Raw genomic sequence first — 21898 nt, forward strand, 5'->3', positions numbered from 1 at the left:
AACCCCTCCTTGCCCCCAATTTTTACCACTCCACCTCATGAATGAAACTTCCTGAACAGGGAGGGGGTTCAGTCTGACACACAACTCACCTTGCAATGTGGGAGCACCTCAACACAGAATGCCTCGCCTGTGGCCTGGGAGGGGCACTCAAGGGCAGGAAAAGCTTCCTCAGTGGCTTAGACAAACAGGCCCTCAACATGGGAGCCACAATGACACCGAGGCCTATTAGCCAGAGCAATTGCTGTCCTTTCAAGTCAAGGAATAAGCGAAACCTTCTAAGGCAACAGGAAGCCGAGGTCCGTGTCTGGGAACAGATCGATAAAGTGAAAGCGGCGGCAGGGCATTTGCTAGCTCTTAGCAGCTGCTGCTGCAGCAGCAGCACCACTGAGCCAGCTGTGATGGCTCCCTTGGCTCCCTCCTGAAAAGAAGTTGTACTCACCCCCAACATGCCTAGAAATTAAGGCAGGAACAGAATAGATTGTTGGTGCTGCAACATACACCCCCCCCCCCAACAGGGGCTACCCCACAACTATGTTCTGGATCCAAGACTGTGGGGAGAAATGTTTTCCATGCTGACTTCTGTCCAGGGGCCAAAGAAAGGGTCTTCTGAGTGCCCTTGTTCCTCAAAAAACCATTTAAGTTTCTTACAAAGTCCCGGCTGATGCCTTGCTCCAGAGGCAGTCTTTGGTAAGGTAATCTTTCATAATTTGGCACCCTGAGTGAGGCCAATGTTTGGCGAGCCCAAATGGATCTTCTCAATTTACACCCCCTTGTGCAGGGGAACCACCCGCACAACCCTAAATCTGGCACTGGTTGCTCCAAAGATATTATGGGAAATTAAAGTGGCAGCCCTCATTGTTGAGCCTGCTATCAGGGTTCATGAGAGGCAGCCACTTGCAGGATATACTTTGGAGTAGGCTCATTCTAGAGCCCTAAGATCCACCAACTGGAGCCAGGTGCAAAAGATTGGGTCAGGCAGGTGGGCACACATGAAGAATTGATCAAGAGGGGGTTTTATCCAATGCTAGTTCTAAGTCAACATGGCTAACTTTAGGCCCATTTATTTCAGTAGGTCTACTCTGAGCAGAAATTAATTGGATACAACTCAGTGTGTGTCTGAGAACATGCTCAGCCCAGGAACTTGTGATCAGGACCAGCAGCAAGCTCACAATTCCTTTCCCACAAAAATCCACTCCGGTTCCCCACCTTCTGCAAGTATTGTTTTTCAGCAACTGAATTTATGGAAGGGAGAGAAAGCTTCTGAGGTGTTGTTTTTGTGAGGCAACCAGGAGTTAAAATCCTTTCTTGCTGATCTGCTGCAAACGACACAGAACTCTCCCAGTAGATCGCAATCTACCTGACAGAGGAGCGGGAATTCCAAGACAGAGCTCTGTGCCAGGAGCATCAGTGCAAGGCTTGGGAGGAGGCATGAGAAAGCTTTTAAAAGAAACAGGCTCCAGAAAGCCTGCTCCAAGGGCCTTGCATGTGAGCGCTCCATTGTTGCTACCAATTTCTGGATGGTAATTTTCCAATTATGTAGGCAATTAACTCCTTAACAAGCTGGTGCTCTTTGAAAAAGAAGCAACCCAGTTAGTCGTCAAAGATGCAATTGTATACTCATTTTAATAAACTTCCTGCAACAAAGACTAATGCAGGCACCCCCGACCTGTGGCCCTCCAGATGTTTTGGCCTACAACTCCCGTGATCCCTAGCTAACAGAACCAGTGGTCAGGGATGATGGGAACTGTAGTCCAAAACATCAGGAGGGCCAAAGGTTGGGGATGCTTGGACTAATGTGACCATCCTCCTGAAGGATCCAAGAGCTGACTTGCATTATGAAAGCGTACAAATGTATAAATAGTGTCCACAACTATTCCCCTGACCTGTGCTTTTCTCACTTAAACCAGACAGCCTGGGAAAACTGAGGGTGGTTGGATCCACCCTGCCTCTCCTAAGTCCAGATAATATCCAACAGACACAATTCCACACGTCCAGGGGGAATGTGATCCTATTAGACTTCTCCCCTTTTTTGGTCTCAGTTCTCTAAAAGAGCTGGGGTGGGGGCACCTTGAATAAGTATTTATTTCTGATCAGTGAAGGAGAAGAAAATCTACCCAGGAGCTGTGTGTGTGCATCTGTAGCTCCATTACCACAAGGCCTCCCTTCCTCTTCTGGGGCGGGAGCCCGGCTTGACAGCGGCACTTCGTGATAATGAGCACAACAGTCTTTCCCAATTAAGAACAAACGCCAGCTGCCTCCAGAATCAAGGGCTGGATTTGTGCCTGTGCATGTGATGGGGGAAAAGAGAGACTCCAGAGGAACATGTCTTCTTCTGCAACAGAATAGGATCAAACAGTGGTGCAGCGAGATACAAAATCACCCAACGTGACCACAAAGTGAAGTGGCTGCTTCGAGGGAAGGTTGTGTGGTGAAATTAGGGATAAGGGAGGAATTCATTCTGTGTGCATTTTAAACTGGAACTTACCAAATTCGCTCTAGACAAACCAAAACACAACTTTCCTCCAAGCCCAGGAATGGTAAGGGAGCAAGCTGGGTTAACTGGTGACCTTTATCAGGAGAGAGACGGGGAGGAATTGCAACCCTGTTGGGTCTCCTTGATCTCTCAGTGGCTTCTGAAACCATTAACCATGGTGTCCTCAGGGAACAACTCCAGGGGTGGGAGGAAGCTGGAGGCACTGGACTGCAGTGGTTTCACTTCTATCTTCAGCGTATTTGGCAGGAAACAGCACGGGGGGACGACAACTGCTTGGAGCCACAGCCTTTAAACCGTGGGACCCCTCAAAGGTCCATCTTGTCCCCCGTGCTGTTTAATGTCTATATAAAGCCATTGGAACCCGTCAACTGGGGATTTGGAGCATGGTCTCATCAGCATGCAGAAGGCACCCGGCTCTCTCCCCATTCCGCTTAAATCAGGAGAAGCTGTTTGAGTGCTGAAACTACAAGCCTGGAGAAGGTGGGCAATCAACTAAAGCTAAATCGAGACAAGATGGCGGTCCTGTGAGTAAGTGGTGCTCAGTTTTAGGTATGGGGATGTTGGCCTGTTCTAGACAAGGTAGCATTCCCCCTAAGAGAGCAGGAACGTGGCTTGCGAGGTGCTCCTCAATGCAAAGCTTTCTGTGGCAGGAGGCACAGGTGGCATTAAGTTTAAGCTATTAACAGATTCAAAAGACAGAGGGGGATTCTCCCTGCCAGATTTGAAGATTTATTTTGAAGCAGCAGCCTTTTGTTGGTTGAAAGATTGGTTTATGTTGGAAAATACTGATGTATTAGATTTGGAAGGTTTTGACAATGTATTTGGTTGGCATTCATATCTATGGTATGATAAGATAAAGGTCCACAAAGGTTTTAAAAATCATATTATTAGAAAACCATTGTATAATGTTTGGAGCAAATAAAAGGATTTGTTAGAAAGGAAGACACCCAGGTGGATTTCACCTTTGGAGGCCAAGGCCCCCAAAAGGTTAAATATGGAAACCAAGTGGTTGAAATATACTGTAATGAGATTCTGCATTTAAGCTAAAATCGTATGAACAGATGAAAGACAATGTAGATGATTGGCTTCAATATTAACAGATCAATGAAGTCTATAAAATGGATTAAAAATAGGTTTTCAAGTGGAGAAATCCAAATTGGAAACGGAATTGTTAGAGCCAAAAACACAATATATTTCCAGGATGTATAATTCATTGCTTGAGTGGCACACGAAAGATGAACAGGTGAAATATGTAATGATTGAATGGGCTAAGGATGTGGGGCACAACATTATGTTGGAGGACTGGGAGAGGTTGTGGAAAAAAGATATTAAATTTACAGAATGTAATACATTGAGAGAAAATATGATGAAAATGATGTGTAGATGGTATTTAACTCCAGTTAAGTTAGCAAAAATATATCATACACATGATAACAAATGCTGGAAATGTAAAGATGTAGAAGGAACCTTTTACCATATGTGGTGAATGTGCCCTAAAGTAAAAGACTTCTGGGAAAAGATTTATAATGAATTGAAAAAGGTGTTGAAAAACACATTTATTAAAAAACCAGAAGCCTTACTTGGTACAGTAGGGAAAGAAATGTTACTTTCTTTCTGTATGCCACAACAGCAGCAGGAATCTTGATAGCCAAGAACTGGAAGACACAAGAATGACCAACTGTGGAAGAATGGCAAATGAAGATGTTGCACTTTATGGAACTGGCTGAGCTGACCGGGAAACTGTGTGACCAGGGAATAAATTTAAAATATACTTTAAAAAATATTGCAATATTTGATATTATGGATTATATTTGGAAGTTGTTATTGGCTGTAGGTGTAGAAGTAGTGGTTAGTAAGTAAGAAAAATTTATATAAATGAATTAAATAGTTAAAGTAAGAAATGATGTAAAGACAAGATATACAATGTGGTAAAAACCATGATTCAGAAATTGCTAAAGATGTTTTACAGTGAAGCTCAGAAAGGGGGGGTCTGAGGAAGTCACTCTACAATGTTAAGAAAAGAGGTGGATAATTAAGAATTTTTAGTATTGTTTTTGTTGTATTGTTAATTTGTTAATTTTATTCTGTTGTATTATGTTTTTATTTGTTTATGTTGTGTTATTATAAAACGAATAAAAACATTGGGGGGGGAGACACAGGTGATGTCACTTGCAAGGAGAGCTTGCAGCCACTTACACCCATTCCTAGCCCAAGAGCATTTCATCTCTGTGGTCCAGGCTCTAGCCACCTCCCGAATAGTTTCCTGCAAAGCACTCTACGTGGGCAGCTCTTTGGAAGCTGTGGCAAGAGCCACCGTGTGGCAAGAGATGATACTGGTGTCACCCCCATCCTCAAGGCAATGTGCTGACTGCCTGTCAGCTATCAGACCCAATTCATAGTGTTTGTACTAGTGGCCAAAACCCTAAGTGAATGGGGACTATTGTACCAGGATTAAGGGGCTATATGAGGAGGGAGGAGCTTGGTTTTTTAAATAGTAGTTGGATGTGCTATTAATCATATGTTTGGTATACAAGTGTAACCTTCATTTATAAAACAATACAATAATTTTTCTTGAATGAAGTAGGCCAATCCTGCTGTGTTTGAGCGTCTCCTGCTTCTTCTGCTAAGGTTGGGCCTTGATGCTCTGCTCCAAAGTATATAGAATATAGAAATCTGCTGAGCATTGCTGGCAACAGCTCTTCAGAGTTTCAGATGCCAGGGATTGAACCTGAGACCTTCCACACGCAAAGCATGTGCTCCACTGCTGAGACATACCTCTGACCTGACAACACCTCTGACACAGGGCACTTTGAGACTGCTGCTGTTTTGCAAGAGGGATTCAGTTGCATCTGGACAAATTCAGGTTGCATCATCAAAGTGATCTGGCACACTTGGACAACAAATCCACTTAGAATAGAATCATAGAATCATAGAGTTGGAAGAGACCACAAGGGCCATCCAGTCCAACCCCCTGCCAAGCAGGAACACCATCAAAGCATTCTTGACATATGCCTGTCAAGCCTCTGCTTAAAGACCTCCAAAGAAGGAGACTCCACCACACTCCTTGGTAGCAAATTCCACTGCCGAACAGCTCTTACTGTCAGGAAGTTCTTCCTAATGTTTAGGTGGAATCTTCTTTCTTGTAGTTTGAAAGAAGTTCCCCTTCAACTTTTTCTGCAATAAGGAAAGTGACAGGATAATGCACCAGAAAGTATGAGATAACAATGGTCTGATGCAACACTTTCTCATAAAAAGCCAACACCACAGCCCACCCCCATAAACTTTGTACAAACAAATCCAAATGAATGCACCACTAAACAGGCCACCATCTTGAAGCTGCCATAGACACACGTGTGTTCTGAATGGGAATTTCTCCTTAGTGAAGATGCTTGATCAGAGCTAGTCCAGAACATGCACCTCTGTGGCCCAAAGCAGCCCAAAGTCCTAGCATTAAGGTCAAGGAGAATCACATAACCTCTGAGCTGTCAGGAGCCCAGGCTGCTGTCTTGATAACACAGCACACAAGTCGTAATTAGCTTGAAGATTTATTGCAGAGAATTAGACTCTGATGCTTTAGCCGAACATCCGTGTCTTACGATTCAGTTGACCCTTCTGAAGACTGCCTCCTGCTTCTGCAGAATATCCTGAACCTATGACCCTTATGTTTCTATGACCCTTGGGCTCATGGGGTTAACTGCCTCCTCTTCTGGTAAGGAAATTCTCCCCCTCCTGCCTTCCAAGCCTGCCTGTGCTTCTGGATACAGTTGGTTTCTCTCCAGCCCACCCTCTGCTAATGGCTTGTCTGCATTCAGTTCCTTGTCAAGGGGGGTGGGGTTGACAGCCGACTGCTTCTAGCTCAGTGTTTCTCAACCAGTGTGCCTCCAGATGTTTTGGGACTACAACTCCCATCATCCCTAGCTAGCAAGACCAGTGGTCAGGAATGATGGGAGTTGTAGTCCCAAAACATCTGGAGGCACACTGGTTGAGAAACACTGTTCTAGCTGTCTGAGAGAAATGCAAGCCTCTCCATTGCTGACTGCATTCTAACTCATGCTGTACTTCTCTACTTTGGGCAGACATGTTCATGACATGAGCTCAGAAGCAGGTTAATTACACACCAGAGGTGTGAAATGCTAACACCATCTCCCTAGCAGAGCCAAGGGAGTAATGACTCTAGGAAGCCTGCAAGGGAAAGAGAAGTGAGCCGTGCCCTCGTATACTGTGCCACTCAGTAAAAAACATGCAACCGCATCTCCACACAGCAGACACAAAGACCTGGTTTCACAGTCATTCCCCCTCTCCTGGATATGCAGTTGTGTGAGAGGACAAGGGATCTCCAAGAAAGAGTTCTCAGCAACTTCACCAAACTACAAGATTCAGAAATGACAAAAGGAAGGACTTCTTCATGCAGTGCAGAGTTAAACCATGGAACTCCCTCCCACAAGAGGCAGTGATGCCCACCAACTTGGATGGTTTTAGAAGACGATTGGACAGATTCATGTCTAGTGGCCATGGGGGATATATTCCAGCCACTATCAGAGCACTGGGGAACTACAGGTGGAGAGAGAGAGCTACTGAACTCAGGTCCTACTTGTGGGCATGCCATGGGCATCTCTCTGGCTGGCCATTCAGAGAACAGGGTGCTGGACTAGGTGAGCCAGTGGCCTGATCCTGTAGAGCTCCTACTGCAGAATGGGCTTCCAGAAGAGGCAGTGGTGGACACCAACCTGGGTGGCCTTAATTGACACCTTCGTGGGGCATAAGGCTACTCATGGCAACTAGCCTGGGTGGCTATGTTTCTACCTCCACTGCTGGAGGCAGCATGTGTAGGAGTACCAGTTGCCAGCAAACACCAGTGGGAAGACTGCTGGGCTGCTCAGGCCCTGCTTGCAGGAGAACCGGAGAACAGCCTTGGCCAAAGGTGTCCTGGGCTTTGAAGAAACTCCATCTCAGGACGCAAGGGAGAAACGTGCTAAGAGGAAGGCAACGCTTGGCAAATCCACACCGTGATCAACTCCCGCCTGGAAACCAATATCCCCACTGTGGTGGAAGGACGTGTGGATCCAGAATTGGCCTCCAGTCACTTACGGACCCATTGTTAAAACCGTGTTTATGAAAGACAATCTTACTCGGCTACGAGTGATCGCCAAAGAAGAAAAAGAAGCTTGCAGGCACCCCATAGACATCAAGTTGTCCATTGTCCTGAACCAGGGACACTCTTCATATGGTCTTTGGCTCTGCAGGTGGCCTCAAATGCTGGTCTGGGTGATGCAGCAGATTTCTGGCTAGGTTTTGATGTTGTTCCAGGGAGCTGGAGAGCCCAGAGATAGGGGAGGCGACGTTATTGGCTTGTTTTTGTTTTCATATTGTATTTTGTGTTTTTTATCTTGCTTTTTTATGTTGTGAACAGATTTGAGATCTATGGATGAAGGGTACTATACAAACTCAATAAATAAATAGCATAAAATAAATCATAGCAATCATAGGAACAGAGAAGGCACCTTAGGACTTGCCCAAACTTCCGTGGGTCCCATGCCAAGAAAGGACAGCTTTCTGTTTGCCCTGCGCTTTCCAGGCAGAGGTGTGACTGGTTTCCCCCTTGCCCTGCTCTTTTCCCATGGAAAACCCACTCTTTAGGGCTAAATCAGAGCAAGCAGCAATTCGTGGAAATCCTCAATTTGCAGTTTGTGTCAACTGAGCGCTGAAGAAGGAAAGCAGCAGGCGAGAGGAAGGATGCGTCAGTCCTTAGTTATACCTAGTACTGCCGCCTAAACATTTCCACAGAGTTCTGAAGGTAGGAATGGACAGTGAGGGGCTGTGGGGCAAAAGAACATAGCAATTTTTACTGAAGGAAAAAAACACACACCCCTCCTGCTGCATCATCTGATAAGGAACAGTAAGCACACCTGAAGCTGTCTGAAAATAACTAGGAATTTTGCTTTTGTGAAAGCAGGGGTCGTACTCAGCCCGATTGCTACTTCCACCGAGTCAGATCATGCCCCCACCTCTCCTGCTCCCTGTTTCCCAGGACCAGGCAAGGACTGAAGAGGGAGGAGCAGAAACAGGTTGCACGCTGGCGACGCACCCTTCACCTGCTTGCACACAGCTCAGCTGGGGGAGATACATAAGCTGAGGTCGGAGGTGGGGTTTCTCTGCTGCGGCAGCTGCTTCACTGGGTGCACACCTGGGAGGAGCTGAGAGATGGGATGGACATGCCTTTCCCTAACATGCTGAGTGCACTTTTGACAATAAAGAGCTGATTCCTCACTTTGGGCATTCCGTGCCCAACTGCGCTGTGACACCAAGATTCCTATTTGTAAGTTCCAGCAACTATTTCCCTGGAAGAGCCTCAAGGGCCTGGGCATGCCGGGCAGAGATGCCAGAGAACTGGTTTCTATGCAAGCCCACTCCACCAGCAGGCTGAAGCAGGCCAGAGAAGTGGCTCTGGGCTTTGTTCGCCGTGATGTAGTGCATTTGGATGAGCCAGGTGAGTCACCGTCTGCCTGTGGAGGTATTTCCCCCACCTCGCCTGCAAGCCGGCCAGTGGGGAATGCAAAATGGACTTCCCAAGGGCACTGGATCCTGTCCTCTCCCTTAATGAACAGCTCTGGCTTGTCTGTTTCAGTTCTGGGAGATAGGAAGAGCCCTCTCCAGAATATTTTATGCAGCAGGTAGAATAGCCCAAATCCTTCCACTGCAAAAGTCACCTTGTAGCTTTGACTTTCTCTTGCACACACGCCTTAGAAGCAAATGCAGGCAGGAAGAAGACAAATTGCCAGGTGTCTTCTTAGCAGCCCTGCTGGAACAGAGCAAAGGCCTGTCTAGTCCGGCATCCTGTTTCTTGAGCCTCCACACAGCTCACTTCCTGCCAACCTAGCAGTTTGAAAGCATGTCAAATTGCAAGTAGATAAATAGGTACCTGTCAGAGGGTCATTGTGGCTACTCTAGAGTAACTCCGCTTGAGTCCAGTTTGTCTTTAAATACTTCTATTGTGCAAAGTATTTACAGTGCAGAGACAGCTTAAAATATGACCTCTCATTCCGAATCAGAATCCGGCAATGGTGTACGCCTTTTCCTACGCCAGCAAAGTAGTCGGGGCACCCCAAAACACCTCCCCCTTGACCTGCGTCACGGTGCTCTCCTTAACTCTTGCTCCGGAAGGAGCGATGCCCTCTCAGCCTCCTCCCTGTCAAGGCGGTGGAAGGGCTCTCCAGCATCCTTGAGCCCTTGCCTACAGGGCCGTCTTAAGTATATTTGGCGCCCTGGCACCACCCAGCCTGGCCGTAGGGCCAGCCCTGCTTCCCCACATCTCTCCTCCCCTGAGCTTTCCCATCATTCCGCACGCTGGCTTCTCTCTCCCTCCGAGTCTTTCCCCTCCCCCCTGGCTGCTTCAGACCCACTGCTGCTCCCTGTGCTTGGCGAGGTGGACGTTAGGATGATGGGGGCTGGCTCCCTGTAGGGAGTCACCCTTACAGTACCGCTACAGCGGGAAGGTAAACGGTGTTTCTGTATGCTGCTCTGGTTCGCCAGAAGCAGCTTTGTCATGCTGGCCACATGACCTGGAAGCTGTACACCGGCTCCCTCGGCCTATAGAGCAAGATGAGCGCCACAACCCCAGAGTCGTCCACGGCTGGACCTAATGGTCAGGGGTCCCTTTACCTGTACCTTTTACCACACAGCTCACAGGTGAGGCAGGAAGAAGGAAGGCCCTCTCACATCCAGGGGCATATTGCAATAGTAAGGAGCTTTTTTCAGACAAAAGGCCACCTTTCCCTCTGAATAAGCTTCTGGGTCCACATGCCAGGGTGGGCAGGGCCAGCTGTAAAAGTGGAGGGATGTGGTGAGGGATACATTTGGCTGCTGCACGACTCCCTTGTTTCTATACTTGATACATCAGGGGTCAGCAAACTTTTTCAGCAGGGCGGCGGTCCACTGTCCCTCAGACCTTGTGGGGGGCCAGACTATATTTTGGAAAAAAATATGAACAAATTCCTATGCCCCACAAATAACCCAGAGATGCATTTTAAATAAAAGGACACATTCTACTCATGTAAAAATATGCTGATTCCCAGACCTTCCGCAGGCCGGATTTAGAAGGCGATTGGGCGGCATCCGGCCCCCGGGCCTTAGTTTGTGGACCCCTGCAATACATCATTTGCCCAGGCCATGATCCAGGTCAAGAAGAGCTAATGGGTGGGCAAGGTCACTCTGGAACCTAGGAATCTTGTGACACCCTTTGACCAGCAGCTCTGACTGTTCATCACACTAGGCAGCTCCACACAGATCCAAAAGGTTCCCTCTTTCAGGCTAGGAATCCTGGACATTTTCCTTCAGCTCAAGAAATGAAGACGCAGAATTCTGTACTCCACTTCCACCATGCAGTTGTGCAACCTGTTGTGCAGAAGGAGGCTATGCCACCTCACCGTCTCCTGGTTGGGTGCTGGAAGCCCTGAAGAATTCAGGGGCCGCCTGAACCCTTATAGCCCAGTCACTGAGCTCATCTGCAGGAGCGTCACTGGTCGTCTCCCGAGTGGGTGGGGATCATTTGACAAGAGCAGGAAGCCAGGCCTTTAGGGTCCTGGGCCCAGGATTGCGGGATTATCTGCCCATAGAGATTCAGCAGATGCCTTCTGTTTCCACTTTTAACCTCCTGGTGAAAACATTTCTATTCCGTCAGGCAATTAAGAAAACACCTTTCCACAATGGCCAGCTGGCTTCTGATTTCGACATTTTATATGGTTTTTACCGCCTGGTTTTATGTACAATTATAAACAGCTGTCATTTTTTTAAAAAGTTTATGCATAGTGGTATGTAAATATGTTAACAAATGATTATTTAAGGCAGAAAGCATTCCATGGCAAGAAAGCTCTCTCTTCCCTCCACACCATCCCTAAAGTTCAAGCCATCTGGATGTGCACTAATTATATTATATATTTTATTTATTTATATTTAATAAATTTGTATTTAATAGATCTCAAGGCGGTTCACAACATGAAAATACAAAATACAAGCTGTGGTTATTCAGCAGTGAGTGAAACACATTCTACACATGCCCAGGGGTGCTCTTTTTATTATTCACACATTCTGGAGCTTAGACTGCAAGCAAAATTCTGCATGACAGAAGAATGAGGGAAATTCAAGAGCTCTAAAAAATGAGGGAGCTGATCTTCTGCCTCTTACCTGGCACAGCAGCTGGTGCAAGTTGGAGGGCCATGAGGCCACCTGAACAGCATCTGATTAGATACCAAGGGCAGAATGCAAGCCCATGGCTGGACCAATCAAGACCAAGCCAAAAGCTGGTGGACCAAGGATAGGGGGTGTCAGGCCTACCTGGTTGCAGGTGTTAATATCCACACCATTCCTCAAGTGGTCCAGAGCCTTGTCCAGGTTTCCAGATCGTGCCGCCCGTAAGAAGCTGGTCGCAGCATCAGCCTTGGAAAGAGAAGAGGCTTTGTTAGTGGGTGTGTTGTGCTGAGGTGCAGCTCTCGCTGATGTGGTTAAGCTGTGTCTGGGATTCCGATTGCAGGTGGGGGCTCACCTGATTGCTCCTCCACACAAAAATGAACAAATCCTTGCACACAGAAAGTTAGCGTGTCAGGGAGAAGGATTTGGTGCCAGCCAGCACCATGGGAAGGCGAGGCCAAACCCTTCTAAGTCTAGCCAGCATTTTGACTGAGGGCAGAACACTCTTAAAAGAAGCACAGACCTGCCACCCAAAATGGCAAACGCCCCTCCCCCTCCGTAATACGTGGCACCACTCACTGTATGTCTTGATATCACTAAGCATCAAGTTGCTCTGCCCCACATCACTAAAACACACATTTTTACAAAGTAATTTCTCCAAATATAATGCACTTTTCTATGCTATTTACACTTACCCTACAATATTTATTTTTATTTCTTTATTAAATTTGTATACCGACCTATTCCTGTAGATCTCAAAGATAGCATCTTTGCATGCATTCCTTGTCTGGAGAACTGCACTGAGGACATTCAGAAAAGTACAAATGCTAAAGAACAGCTGTGCTTCAGTTTGCATATTGTTTCACAGAGTGTGTATTTGGTAGGTTTACTACTATTAAAGGTGAACTGATTCTAGTTTCTCCATTTTCAGCAGAAGCGCTGCATATCTTATGACATGAAGCTCCACAAGAGGTGTCCTTCCTCGGCTCCCCTGGGGAGGTCAGGGGCTTCCCTTCAAAACAAGCAGGGGGACCTTTTAGTCCTCCAGACATTGTTGAACTACAGCTCCCCTCATCCGTGGCCACTGGCCAGGCTCGCCAGGGATGCTTGGAGTTGTAGTTTAGCAACATCTGTAGGGCTCCCCACCTCCTCCTTCAGAGTATCCAATTAGAATTAAAACAAAACAGGTTGTGTTCTTTTGTTTTTTAGTTTTTGGCAAAATTTTCAAGTTGTAACATTTTATTTATTAAAAAAACCCCAACAGATGCCTTAAACAAAAACATTCAATGCTGATGAAACTGAAGGCAATATTGCAACTGATCCCTGTGCTTTTACATCTCAGAGGGATTTCTCCCCTTCCAAAGCTCCTAAATCCAACAACATCCATAATGCCAGCCTAAGTATTCCTAACTCAGAAACACATAGGGAGATAGATGCTGCCTTGTGCCAGGTCCACCAAAGGACCGTCTGACTCTGAATGGCCACAAGGACCAGTTAAGCAGAGGAGGAGCTGAATGTCCTGTTTTGGGGTGAGCATGGGGAGCCCTCATCTTAGGGGGACACAACAGATGGTTTTTGTTGCAAGAGTTGACCGTGGGCTGATTTTGCACTCACAATGCAGTCAATAAATGACATGCTGTAGCAGACCTTCCAATTGCCCTGTTTTAAGTGGGACTGCCCCACTTTCTTTGGGGGTGCCTTGGACATCCCAGGGCACCCCGATTTCAGCCCTATGTGGAAATGCTGGGAATCCAATGAGGAACCTTCTGTGTGCAATGCAAGCTCTCCACCTCTAAACTACAGCCTTTCCACAAATGCATTTGCTCTTTTTTTTGGCTGTTTTTTGCATTTATATCCCACAATATGTCCCTATATTCTGCCCAGAGCAGCTCACAAGATAGGGTAAATAGAAAAGTTAGCATGTAAGTTCGTGAACATGACCAGATCTTTTTCCAAAAAAACAAAAATAATACTGGTACATTCTTATAAAAAAGATATAATATCCAAATCTCATGTTTTTTAAATTAAGTTTTAGTGATGTATCTGTTCTGTAATTCTCACCTCTTCCACAAATATCACATTCAGCCTGCCTACAGCTTTCCCCAGGCGCTCATAGGTAGAGGCATCATATCTGACTACAGCAAACCCTCCAAAGTTCTGCCAAGAAAGGTTGGGACATGGGCCTCTCGCCTCCTTCCCCAAGCCCAGTAAGAGCTTGCCCAGGTTTGGGAAGGAGGTAGGGTCCTGCCAGAGCCTCGTGCCTCCTTTCCCATTGGGTGTTTAAAAAACAACAACAACTTAATAGATTTTCAGCTGAAACCATAGATCTGCCTGATTAGATCTGGCTGAGTCAGACTATTGATCCATCTAGCTCAGGCATCCCCAAACCTCGGCACTCCAGATGTTTTGGACTACAATTCCCATCATCCCTGACCACTGGTCCTGTTAGTTAGGGATCATGGGATTTGTAGGCCAGAACACCTGGAGGGCCGCAGTTTGGGGATGCCTGATCTAGCTCATCACTGCCTACACTGACAGGCAGCAGCTCTCCAGGATTGCAGGCAGGGAATTTGTTTGTTTGTTGGAGCCCTTGGCAAACATGAAAGCTGTACAATATGCTTATGAGCAAACCCTTTTGTTTTCTTTAAGTGGATGGAAAAGATGGCCTGAGAGAGGCCTCATGCTTGATCTTTGTTTTACAGTATGCTCTAGCCCCCCCCCCTGGCACTTCAGACACCTGCAAAGTCAGTTTGTCCAGAGACAGCAGCAGGACAAAAGGAAATAGCACCTGCGCAGCATGGGCAGCAAAGTCTCTCTGAGTCTGAGGTCGCCTCCAGACTGTCAGTACTTTGCTGGAGGTATTCAACCACACGCTGGGAAATTGAGGTTTGTGCAATTCAAAGGGGAATAAAGTGCTCTGTCACAACAAATCCACTTTTTAAAACAAACAAACAAACAAACGGACTCTTTGCTGTTAGAAAACTGACAAGGAAATGCACTGATAAGTGTGGAGTTAATGAATGGTTAAGAGGAAGATGTACAACCCCAGCACAGGCAAAAAGGGACGGAGGCTTGCTGTCCTATGTCTGCCCCACAACAAATCAGAAAAAATGCTCAGGACACAGACAAAACTGGACACAGGCATTATGCAAGCGAGTCATGCCCCATAATCAGAGGTCATCTGGAGGAGCTCCAGAGCCACTTTCAGTTCCCTTCAAAGGGAAACAGTGTCCCTCTCTGGACCTGGGAGGAGCAGACCTCACAGACCAGAGCAGCAACCGGCATTTAGCACTGAAAACGGACGTGGGTCCTTTCTCTGCTGCTTAGCTTGACCCTACCCACATTTGAACTCTTGCATAAGCCTTTGGGAATGGAAACCCCCCTCCCCCCCCCCTTACGCTTCTCAAAAGGAAAGTAGAGCAGGCAGGTGTCCGAGCAGATGAGATAACCAAGATGCTCTCGCTATAATTAACTGCACACTTCCTATGTGGGACCCTGGCCCAGAGAAGGAGGCCTCTTGAGTCCAGGAGAGGGGAGCAGCAAAAGAGAGCTGGCACCACAGGGAGGGGAGAGATTTGTGAATGGAGCCAGGCCTTGTGCAGCCTCAAAGCAGTCCGTGCAGAGGCCCTCGAAAGCCACAGCTCAGTAGGAAGAGCACACGACTGTTGCAGGAACATCATCCCGGCTTTCAATCCCTGACATCTCCAGGTGGGCTGGGAAAGGATCCCCCAACTGAGATCCTGATGACCTCTCCCCCCCCCCCCCGCAATTACTCAGTTATAGAGATGGATGGACCAATGGTCTGGGCTCTCTTTAAGGCAGCTTCCTCCATGCCAAAAAGCTAAGGGCTGCTGACTATGCATGCAGAAAGACCACCTTCCATTCTGCCAGTCAGTGCAGATAAATACTGAGCTAGATGAAAGAACAGCCTGACTCTGCATGAGACAGAGCCTTGTGGCCCCATGGTATTTCATGCCAGTACTGGTCCCCCTGGTCTTGAATGGCGGACAACAGCACCAGCCCTGCCATTGGTCAGGGTGAGGCAGCCACCTCAGGCAGCGAGGGCAACCAAGTGATGGAGGACTGGGGGCAAGATGTTGGAGGGCAGAGCTGTTTGTGCCACCCAGCCTGCCCTGCACTAGCCTACATTACAATGAAGGACGCTGTCCTGTCATGGCATCTTTTCAGTCGTCAGAAGATAAGATGAGCCCTCTGGATCAGGCCAATGGCCCACATCACCCAGCATTCTCTTCTCCCAATGGCCAACCAAATGCCTATGAGAAGCCTGAGAGCAAGCCATGGAAAGCTTGATCCTCCAAGAATTTGTCTGTTCTTCTTTTAGTGCCATCCAAGTTGGTGACCATCTCTATTTCCCATGGGAGTGAAGCCCACAGTTCTGCTTGCCCATCCACTTTTTCCACACCACACATCACCTCTGCCATGTCTCCTGTTAGGGCTCATCCAGGCTTCTGCTTGTCCTATGCTTTCCAGGCATGAGTCCAACCATTTCTGCCTTTGCTGCACCACTCCCCCCCCCAAAAAAAACCCTGCTCTTTACCACTCTTTAGTCGTGGGATGGCACCATCGCCTGCTTCACCTCAGGTAATGAAACATCTTAGGCCATTGCTGGCAGAGACTGTACCCTAAAGCAGTGCTCCCCAACCTTTTTATCGCTGCGGACCAGTCAACATTTGATAATTTTACCGCAGCCCACTAAGGGGAGGACGTTGACTGTTTATATTTATTTAGATTGTTTTGATTTAATAATTTTAATTTAATTGTATTTAAATGTACCTTGGGCGGTCCGGTATCAATTGATCCATGGACCGGTAGCGGTCCGTGGGCCGGGGGTTGAGGACCACTGCCCTAAAGGGTTTCTGCTAGCGGCAACATAGTAACCAAGAGGGTTGCGCAGAAGAACTGTCTCCTTGCCACTGTTTGAAGGGGTGGAAATACAGTGAAATATGCAAAGGTGGGGTAGACTTTTCCTGGAATGTAGCCAGGGGCAACAAACCAGAGGTGGCAAAGTGAGGGCACAAGATCCATTCCAAAGCCACAATCAAAGCTCTCTCAGCTTTGGGTACTGGCCCTGACTTAGTGGTGGAAAGCCCACTTTGCAAACAGAAGCTTCCACATTCAACTCTTGATATCTCCAGGTAAAAGGATCAGGAAGCAGGTGGTGATAGCAAGCTGCTGCACACTGAGCCAGATACCTGGTTTGGTTAGCTCACTATGGCCTACATGAGGTTTGGCTATCCTGCAGCCCTCCAGATGTTGCGAGGCTACAGCTCCAAACTCCCTGGCCAGTGGCTGAATGGGGCTGGTGGGAGTTTGGCCACAGGGTAGCTCCTCATAATCCACGCTGGCTGAATGGGGCTGGTGGGAGTTTGGCCACAGGGTAGCTCCTCATAATCCACGCTGGCTGAATGGGGCTGGTGGGAGTTTGGCCACAGGGTAGCTCCTCATAATCCACGCTGGCTGAATGGGGCTGGTGGGAGTTTGGCCACAGGGTAGCTCCTCATAATCCACGCTGGGTTTCAGAGAAGAATCTTCCCCAGCCTGGCCTGGAGATGCCAGAGGTTGTATCAGGGACCTTCTGCAGGCCAAGCAGATGCTCTGCTACTGAGCCTCATTTCTTCTCCTAAGAAAGGAAGGAACTCTGCCTGAATCCTTGGAGAGATGCAGCCATTCAGAATAGACAACACTAGACCAAATCCATGGCAGCCAGTCTGTTGCAGTTCCTGGACTCCCATCATCCTTGACCATGGGCTTCTGCCTGAGGCTGATGGGAGCTGGAGTTCAACAACATCTGGGGAGCATCATGTCTTGCTATCCCTGCAGCAGAGGGACCAGCTTCCCATATTCCTAAAAAGTGACAACCTCTAAGGCCAGCTGAAGGCATTTGGGTGCATGAGCCTCACCGCTGCCAATTAGCATTTGGCACAAACCAATCCAGTCTCTTTGGGTCATTCATAAAATGGCCCTTTGATGTTCCAGAACGACGTGTCCAGATCCCTTCCCTCCTCTGTTTTATTCCGCTGGTACCCAGTCAACCACTATTACTATTTTGAGTATTTTGAAGAAATGGTGCTAGCCTGCAGACCAGGGGTAGGGAACCTTTTGCAGCCAAAGGGCCACATTCTCTTCCAGGCAATCTTCTGAAGGCCACATGCCAGTGTTGGGCAAGCCAGAGGCAAACATGGATTCAGCAACAAATTAAAACATTACTTTAGTACAGTAGGATAGCTTATACACCCCCACCCTCTTTGAGGCAAGCCAGAGTTGACAACAAGCAATCCAGGAGGGTGAGAAGCAAGACTTGAGGATGGTGTGGCCTGGGAAGAGAGGCCATGGCCGGCCGGGAGGGGATCTGGTCTGAAGGGGCACAGGACTTCCTTGATATCTGAGGTTCTCCATCCTGATGCACACCCTTCCAGCACAGAAATACAGGCAGCTGCCATATACAAAGTCAGATCGTCAGTCAATCTAGCTCTGTATTGGCTACACTGACTGGCAGGGACTCTCTAAAGCTTCAGTCTCTCCTAGCTTTCCCTGGAGATGTCAGGGATTGAACCAGGGACTTTCTGCATGCAAAGCAGATGCTCTACCTCTGAGCTATAGCTCTTCAGCTGCTATTTACGAAGTGCAGGAGGGCCCCCTGCAAATTTAGCATCCCATGAAGCATCCCATCTTAAACATATCTAAACGTGTGTGTGTGTGTGTGTGTGTGTGTGTGTGTGTGTGTGTGTGTAGCAATCTGCAGGGGGGAGGGGGGAGGGAGGGTGCTCGCGTAGTGAGTGATCCTTGGGGCATTATAAGTACCCAAGAGAAGGCCTCTGATGCCAGCATCTGTGAGATGATGGCAGGTGTGCCACCCTAGTATTGTTCTGGCATCACAAAGTCCCACAGTGGCAAATGTGGGAGAATGCCTTCTGCAGTGAACGGTCTACCTCTTACAGGCCTACGGGATGCATCCATCTATCTCCAGAGGCCTCACACCTTTTGGTTGGCCTCGACTGAAGCCATTACTTGTGGGTCAACAATGACCACTCCATCCTGCTCCAAGTCCTCCAAGTCCTCTGGCACCTGCAATGGACTCAGGAGAAGACAGCAACCAGGCTCTCCCTTCGCTTCAGATTATTTCAGAAGTGGCAGGAATCTCTCCAGCTGCTTCCATGTCTCCAAAGGCTGTGGCATAAAGAGAAAGGCGGAGGTGTGGGGGGAGAGAGCTTGGTCCCACCTGCACCTTTCAGAGTATGCTAGAGCACTTGGTGGAAGGTAGGTCTCTGGCCGTAAGAGGAGGAGCATCTCAATTTCCCTTTATTTCACCTAATTTTTCCAGCTTCTTCTCAACACTTCTGCATCAGTTTGCAATTTTTTAAAAAAGATTATTCATGCAAATTCATCAGCATTTTAATATACAGTATATATAAAGGGACCCAGGTGGCTCTGTGGGTTAAACCACAGAGCCTAGGGCTTGCTGATCAGAAGGTTGGCGGTTCGAATCCCTGCAACGGGGTGAGCTCCTGTTGCTCGGTCCCAGCTCCTGTCCACCTAGCAGTTCAAAAGCACATCAAAGTGCAAGTAGATAAACAGGGGCCGCTCCGGCGGGAAGGTAAACGGCGTTTCCGTGTGCTGCTCTGGTTTGCCAGAAGCAGCTTTGTCATGCTGGCCACATGACCCGGAAGCTGTCTGTGGACAAACGGCGGCTCCCTCTGCCTATAGAGCGAGATGAGCGCCGCAACCCCAAAGTCGGACACGACTGGACCTGATGGTCAGGGGCCCCTTTACCTTTATATATATATTTTACTATGACACAATTTGTATATACCACTTTGTATATATGCATCATATGCATAATTGTATGCAATTTTGTCTAACAAAATTTGCAAACAAAATTTCCTACCACAATGCATTTTTTGTATATTAGTCTTACTAGTATATGCATTTACATGCACACTTTCACGTATGTATGCATCGCCGTACACATTATTTGTCTGGGGAACTGCATTGCAAACTGCCAAAGTGTGTGTTTTGGTTTGTGATTTGTTTCAGGAAGCAGAAGTTTCCATGCAAATCACACACCTCTCCTGCCCCCAAGTTCTCTGCAATGCACAGAGGAGGGGGTGTCTCTCACTTTGCGCTGGGCAACCACAGGGCAGGATGGCTTGCAGTTCATGCAGTTCAGCCACCTGGAGGCAAACACACAGATTGCACGCCATTGCTCAGGCTTACTGGAACAGCTGCTACCAAGGGACACTGGCCGTTCCATGCAGAGTAGTGAGTGTGGCCCCACAAAGGGCGACTACGAGAGAGATGATAATCATAATCATAATAATTTATTATTTGTACCCCGCTCATCTGGCTGGGTTTCCCCAGCCACTCTGGGCAGCTTCCAACAAATATTTAAAATACATTAATGTCACACATTAAAAACTTCCCTTCAGATGTCTTCTAAATGTCAGGTACCATAGTTATTTATCTCTTTGACATGGTGGAGAGAGATGGTGGAAAGAGCACAAGGGAAAAGTGAAATAAAGTCGTTAGCTCGCTAAACGTGGGCGGAGGAGGACATCAGTTTGCTTGTTTTTCCTGTGCAGAAGTGGATTTAGGAGCTTGTCTAAGATTTAGGAGCGTGTGCCCTTCGGCTTACTCAGGTTTTTAATCTGCTGGAGGACAGGACTCTGCAGCTGCCACCACCCTCTGGCCTGAACTTTACGTGTTATCCTCAGGTCCAAACAACTAGGCAGAGCCAAAAGGGAATTTCTCACTCCAGAGGCCTGTAAGGCAACTCAGAAATGGGGAAAGGGTATGTCAGGCAGGGGGGGGGGAGGGAGAGAGGGGGGGACTCTCCCCCTTCTGTGTGAGCTTTCCCCTGCCCTCAAGAGAAACAACATGCAAACTGAACTTTGGGGGTTGAAATGCTACCCCAACTCCACCCCCCCAGTTCTGACAGGCAGGCAATTTCCAGAGCAAGAGGTGCTGGAGAGACAGAAAGAAGCGGGGGGGGGGGTGAAAGCAGAGGGATGGGAGGCTGTGTGCGAAGGAGAAGCACATTTTATACTCACAGCACTGCCTGGCCCAGACTTCCCTTGCCGTGCTGCCATAGCCCAGCGCTTGAGCCGAAACCTGAGCTTCAATCTCCCCCTCTCTCTCCCTCTCTCGCTCTTCCTCCCTTAGCTATTCCCCACCTTTGGGTGAGCCGGAAAGTTGCATTGCATCCTGTCTAAAAATACAGGCTGCCTTCCTCCTGCCTCTGTGGCCGCTGCAGGGTAAGCCAGATGCTAATGGAAGATGTTCCGCTTCTCCTTCTCCTTCTTGCCATCATTATGTCAGGCAGGGATATTTAATAGCTGCCTGCCTCTCAGCAACAAGCGGCTGCTGGCTGCCAACCCATTGGGGGGTGTCAGCAGAGATGCAGGTGCCAGAGCCTCAGGGGGGGGGGGATGATGCCCGTCAGCAGGCAGGGGAATCAATGGCCACAAGCAGAACAGAGCCAGGCCAAGGCATTCTGGTGCCTCAAACAGGGGCAGGCAAGGGGCTCAGCTCTTGTCCAGGGGAGACTCTCCTGCACAAACAGGAATGGGCAAAATCGGTCAATTTTGGCTTCTCCCAACTCCTCCTTTTCCCAATTTCTTCAGTGTAGTTCCCTACATTTACACATCAGTTTGTGATTCATTTATTCTTTAAGTTTCTGCTTAGAGTTTCTCCTAATGTACACATTTTTGCAAGCGTTCCCCCCCCCAATAAAATGTGTTTTTAATGTCCTTAAAATATGCATTTATAGGCAATATCCCCCCCCCATGCACTACTGGGTCAAGTTGATACTAACTTATACAGGTCAAGACTAGGTTACTTGAGACTTATCCCTTTTATCCCCAGTAGATCACTGTGGTCTGAGAAAAGTTTCTCCTGCAAGTTCCAAAGATCCTACAAGCGGTTATTCTACAGTAACTCAGAGCAGGGCTTTTAGTGTTGCTGCCCCTGTTCTGTGGAACACCATTCCTGTCCAGGTGTGACAGGAACCCACAAACTGCACTTTCCAGCTGAAGACGTTTTTCTTCCAACAGATTGTCTCACTTTGACTCTCTGCCCCAGCTGTCAGCTCTGTACTGTTTTTAAGTTTATCTGCCATTATTTCCTGTGCTGTTTTAAACTGTTTTGGGGCTGATTTTATTGTATTTTGTACATTGCTGTGTAAAGTATGTACAAGAAGACAAC

General features: G+C 47.8%; 1 protein-coding gene across 1 annotated transcript in view; it reads right to left on the reverse strand.

Annotated features, from left to right (window-relative positions):
• ANK1 (ankyrin 1) overlaps positions 1-21898 on the reverse strand; it is a 184857-nt gene that overhangs the window by 90676 nt on the left and 72283 nt on the right. The window contains 1 exon segment of the mRNA XM_035119972.2: positions 11825-11926. Coding sequence (XP_034975863.1) covers positions 11825-11926 — 102 coding nt within the window.

This window comes from Zootoca vivipara, chromosome 6, assembly GCF_963506605.1.
Source record: "Zootoca vivipara chromosome 6, rZooViv1.1, whole genome shotgun sequence".
NCBI classification, from domain to species: domain Eukaryota; kingdom Metazoa; phylum Chordata; class Lepidosauria; order Squamata; family Lacertidae; genus Zootoca; species Zootoca vivipara.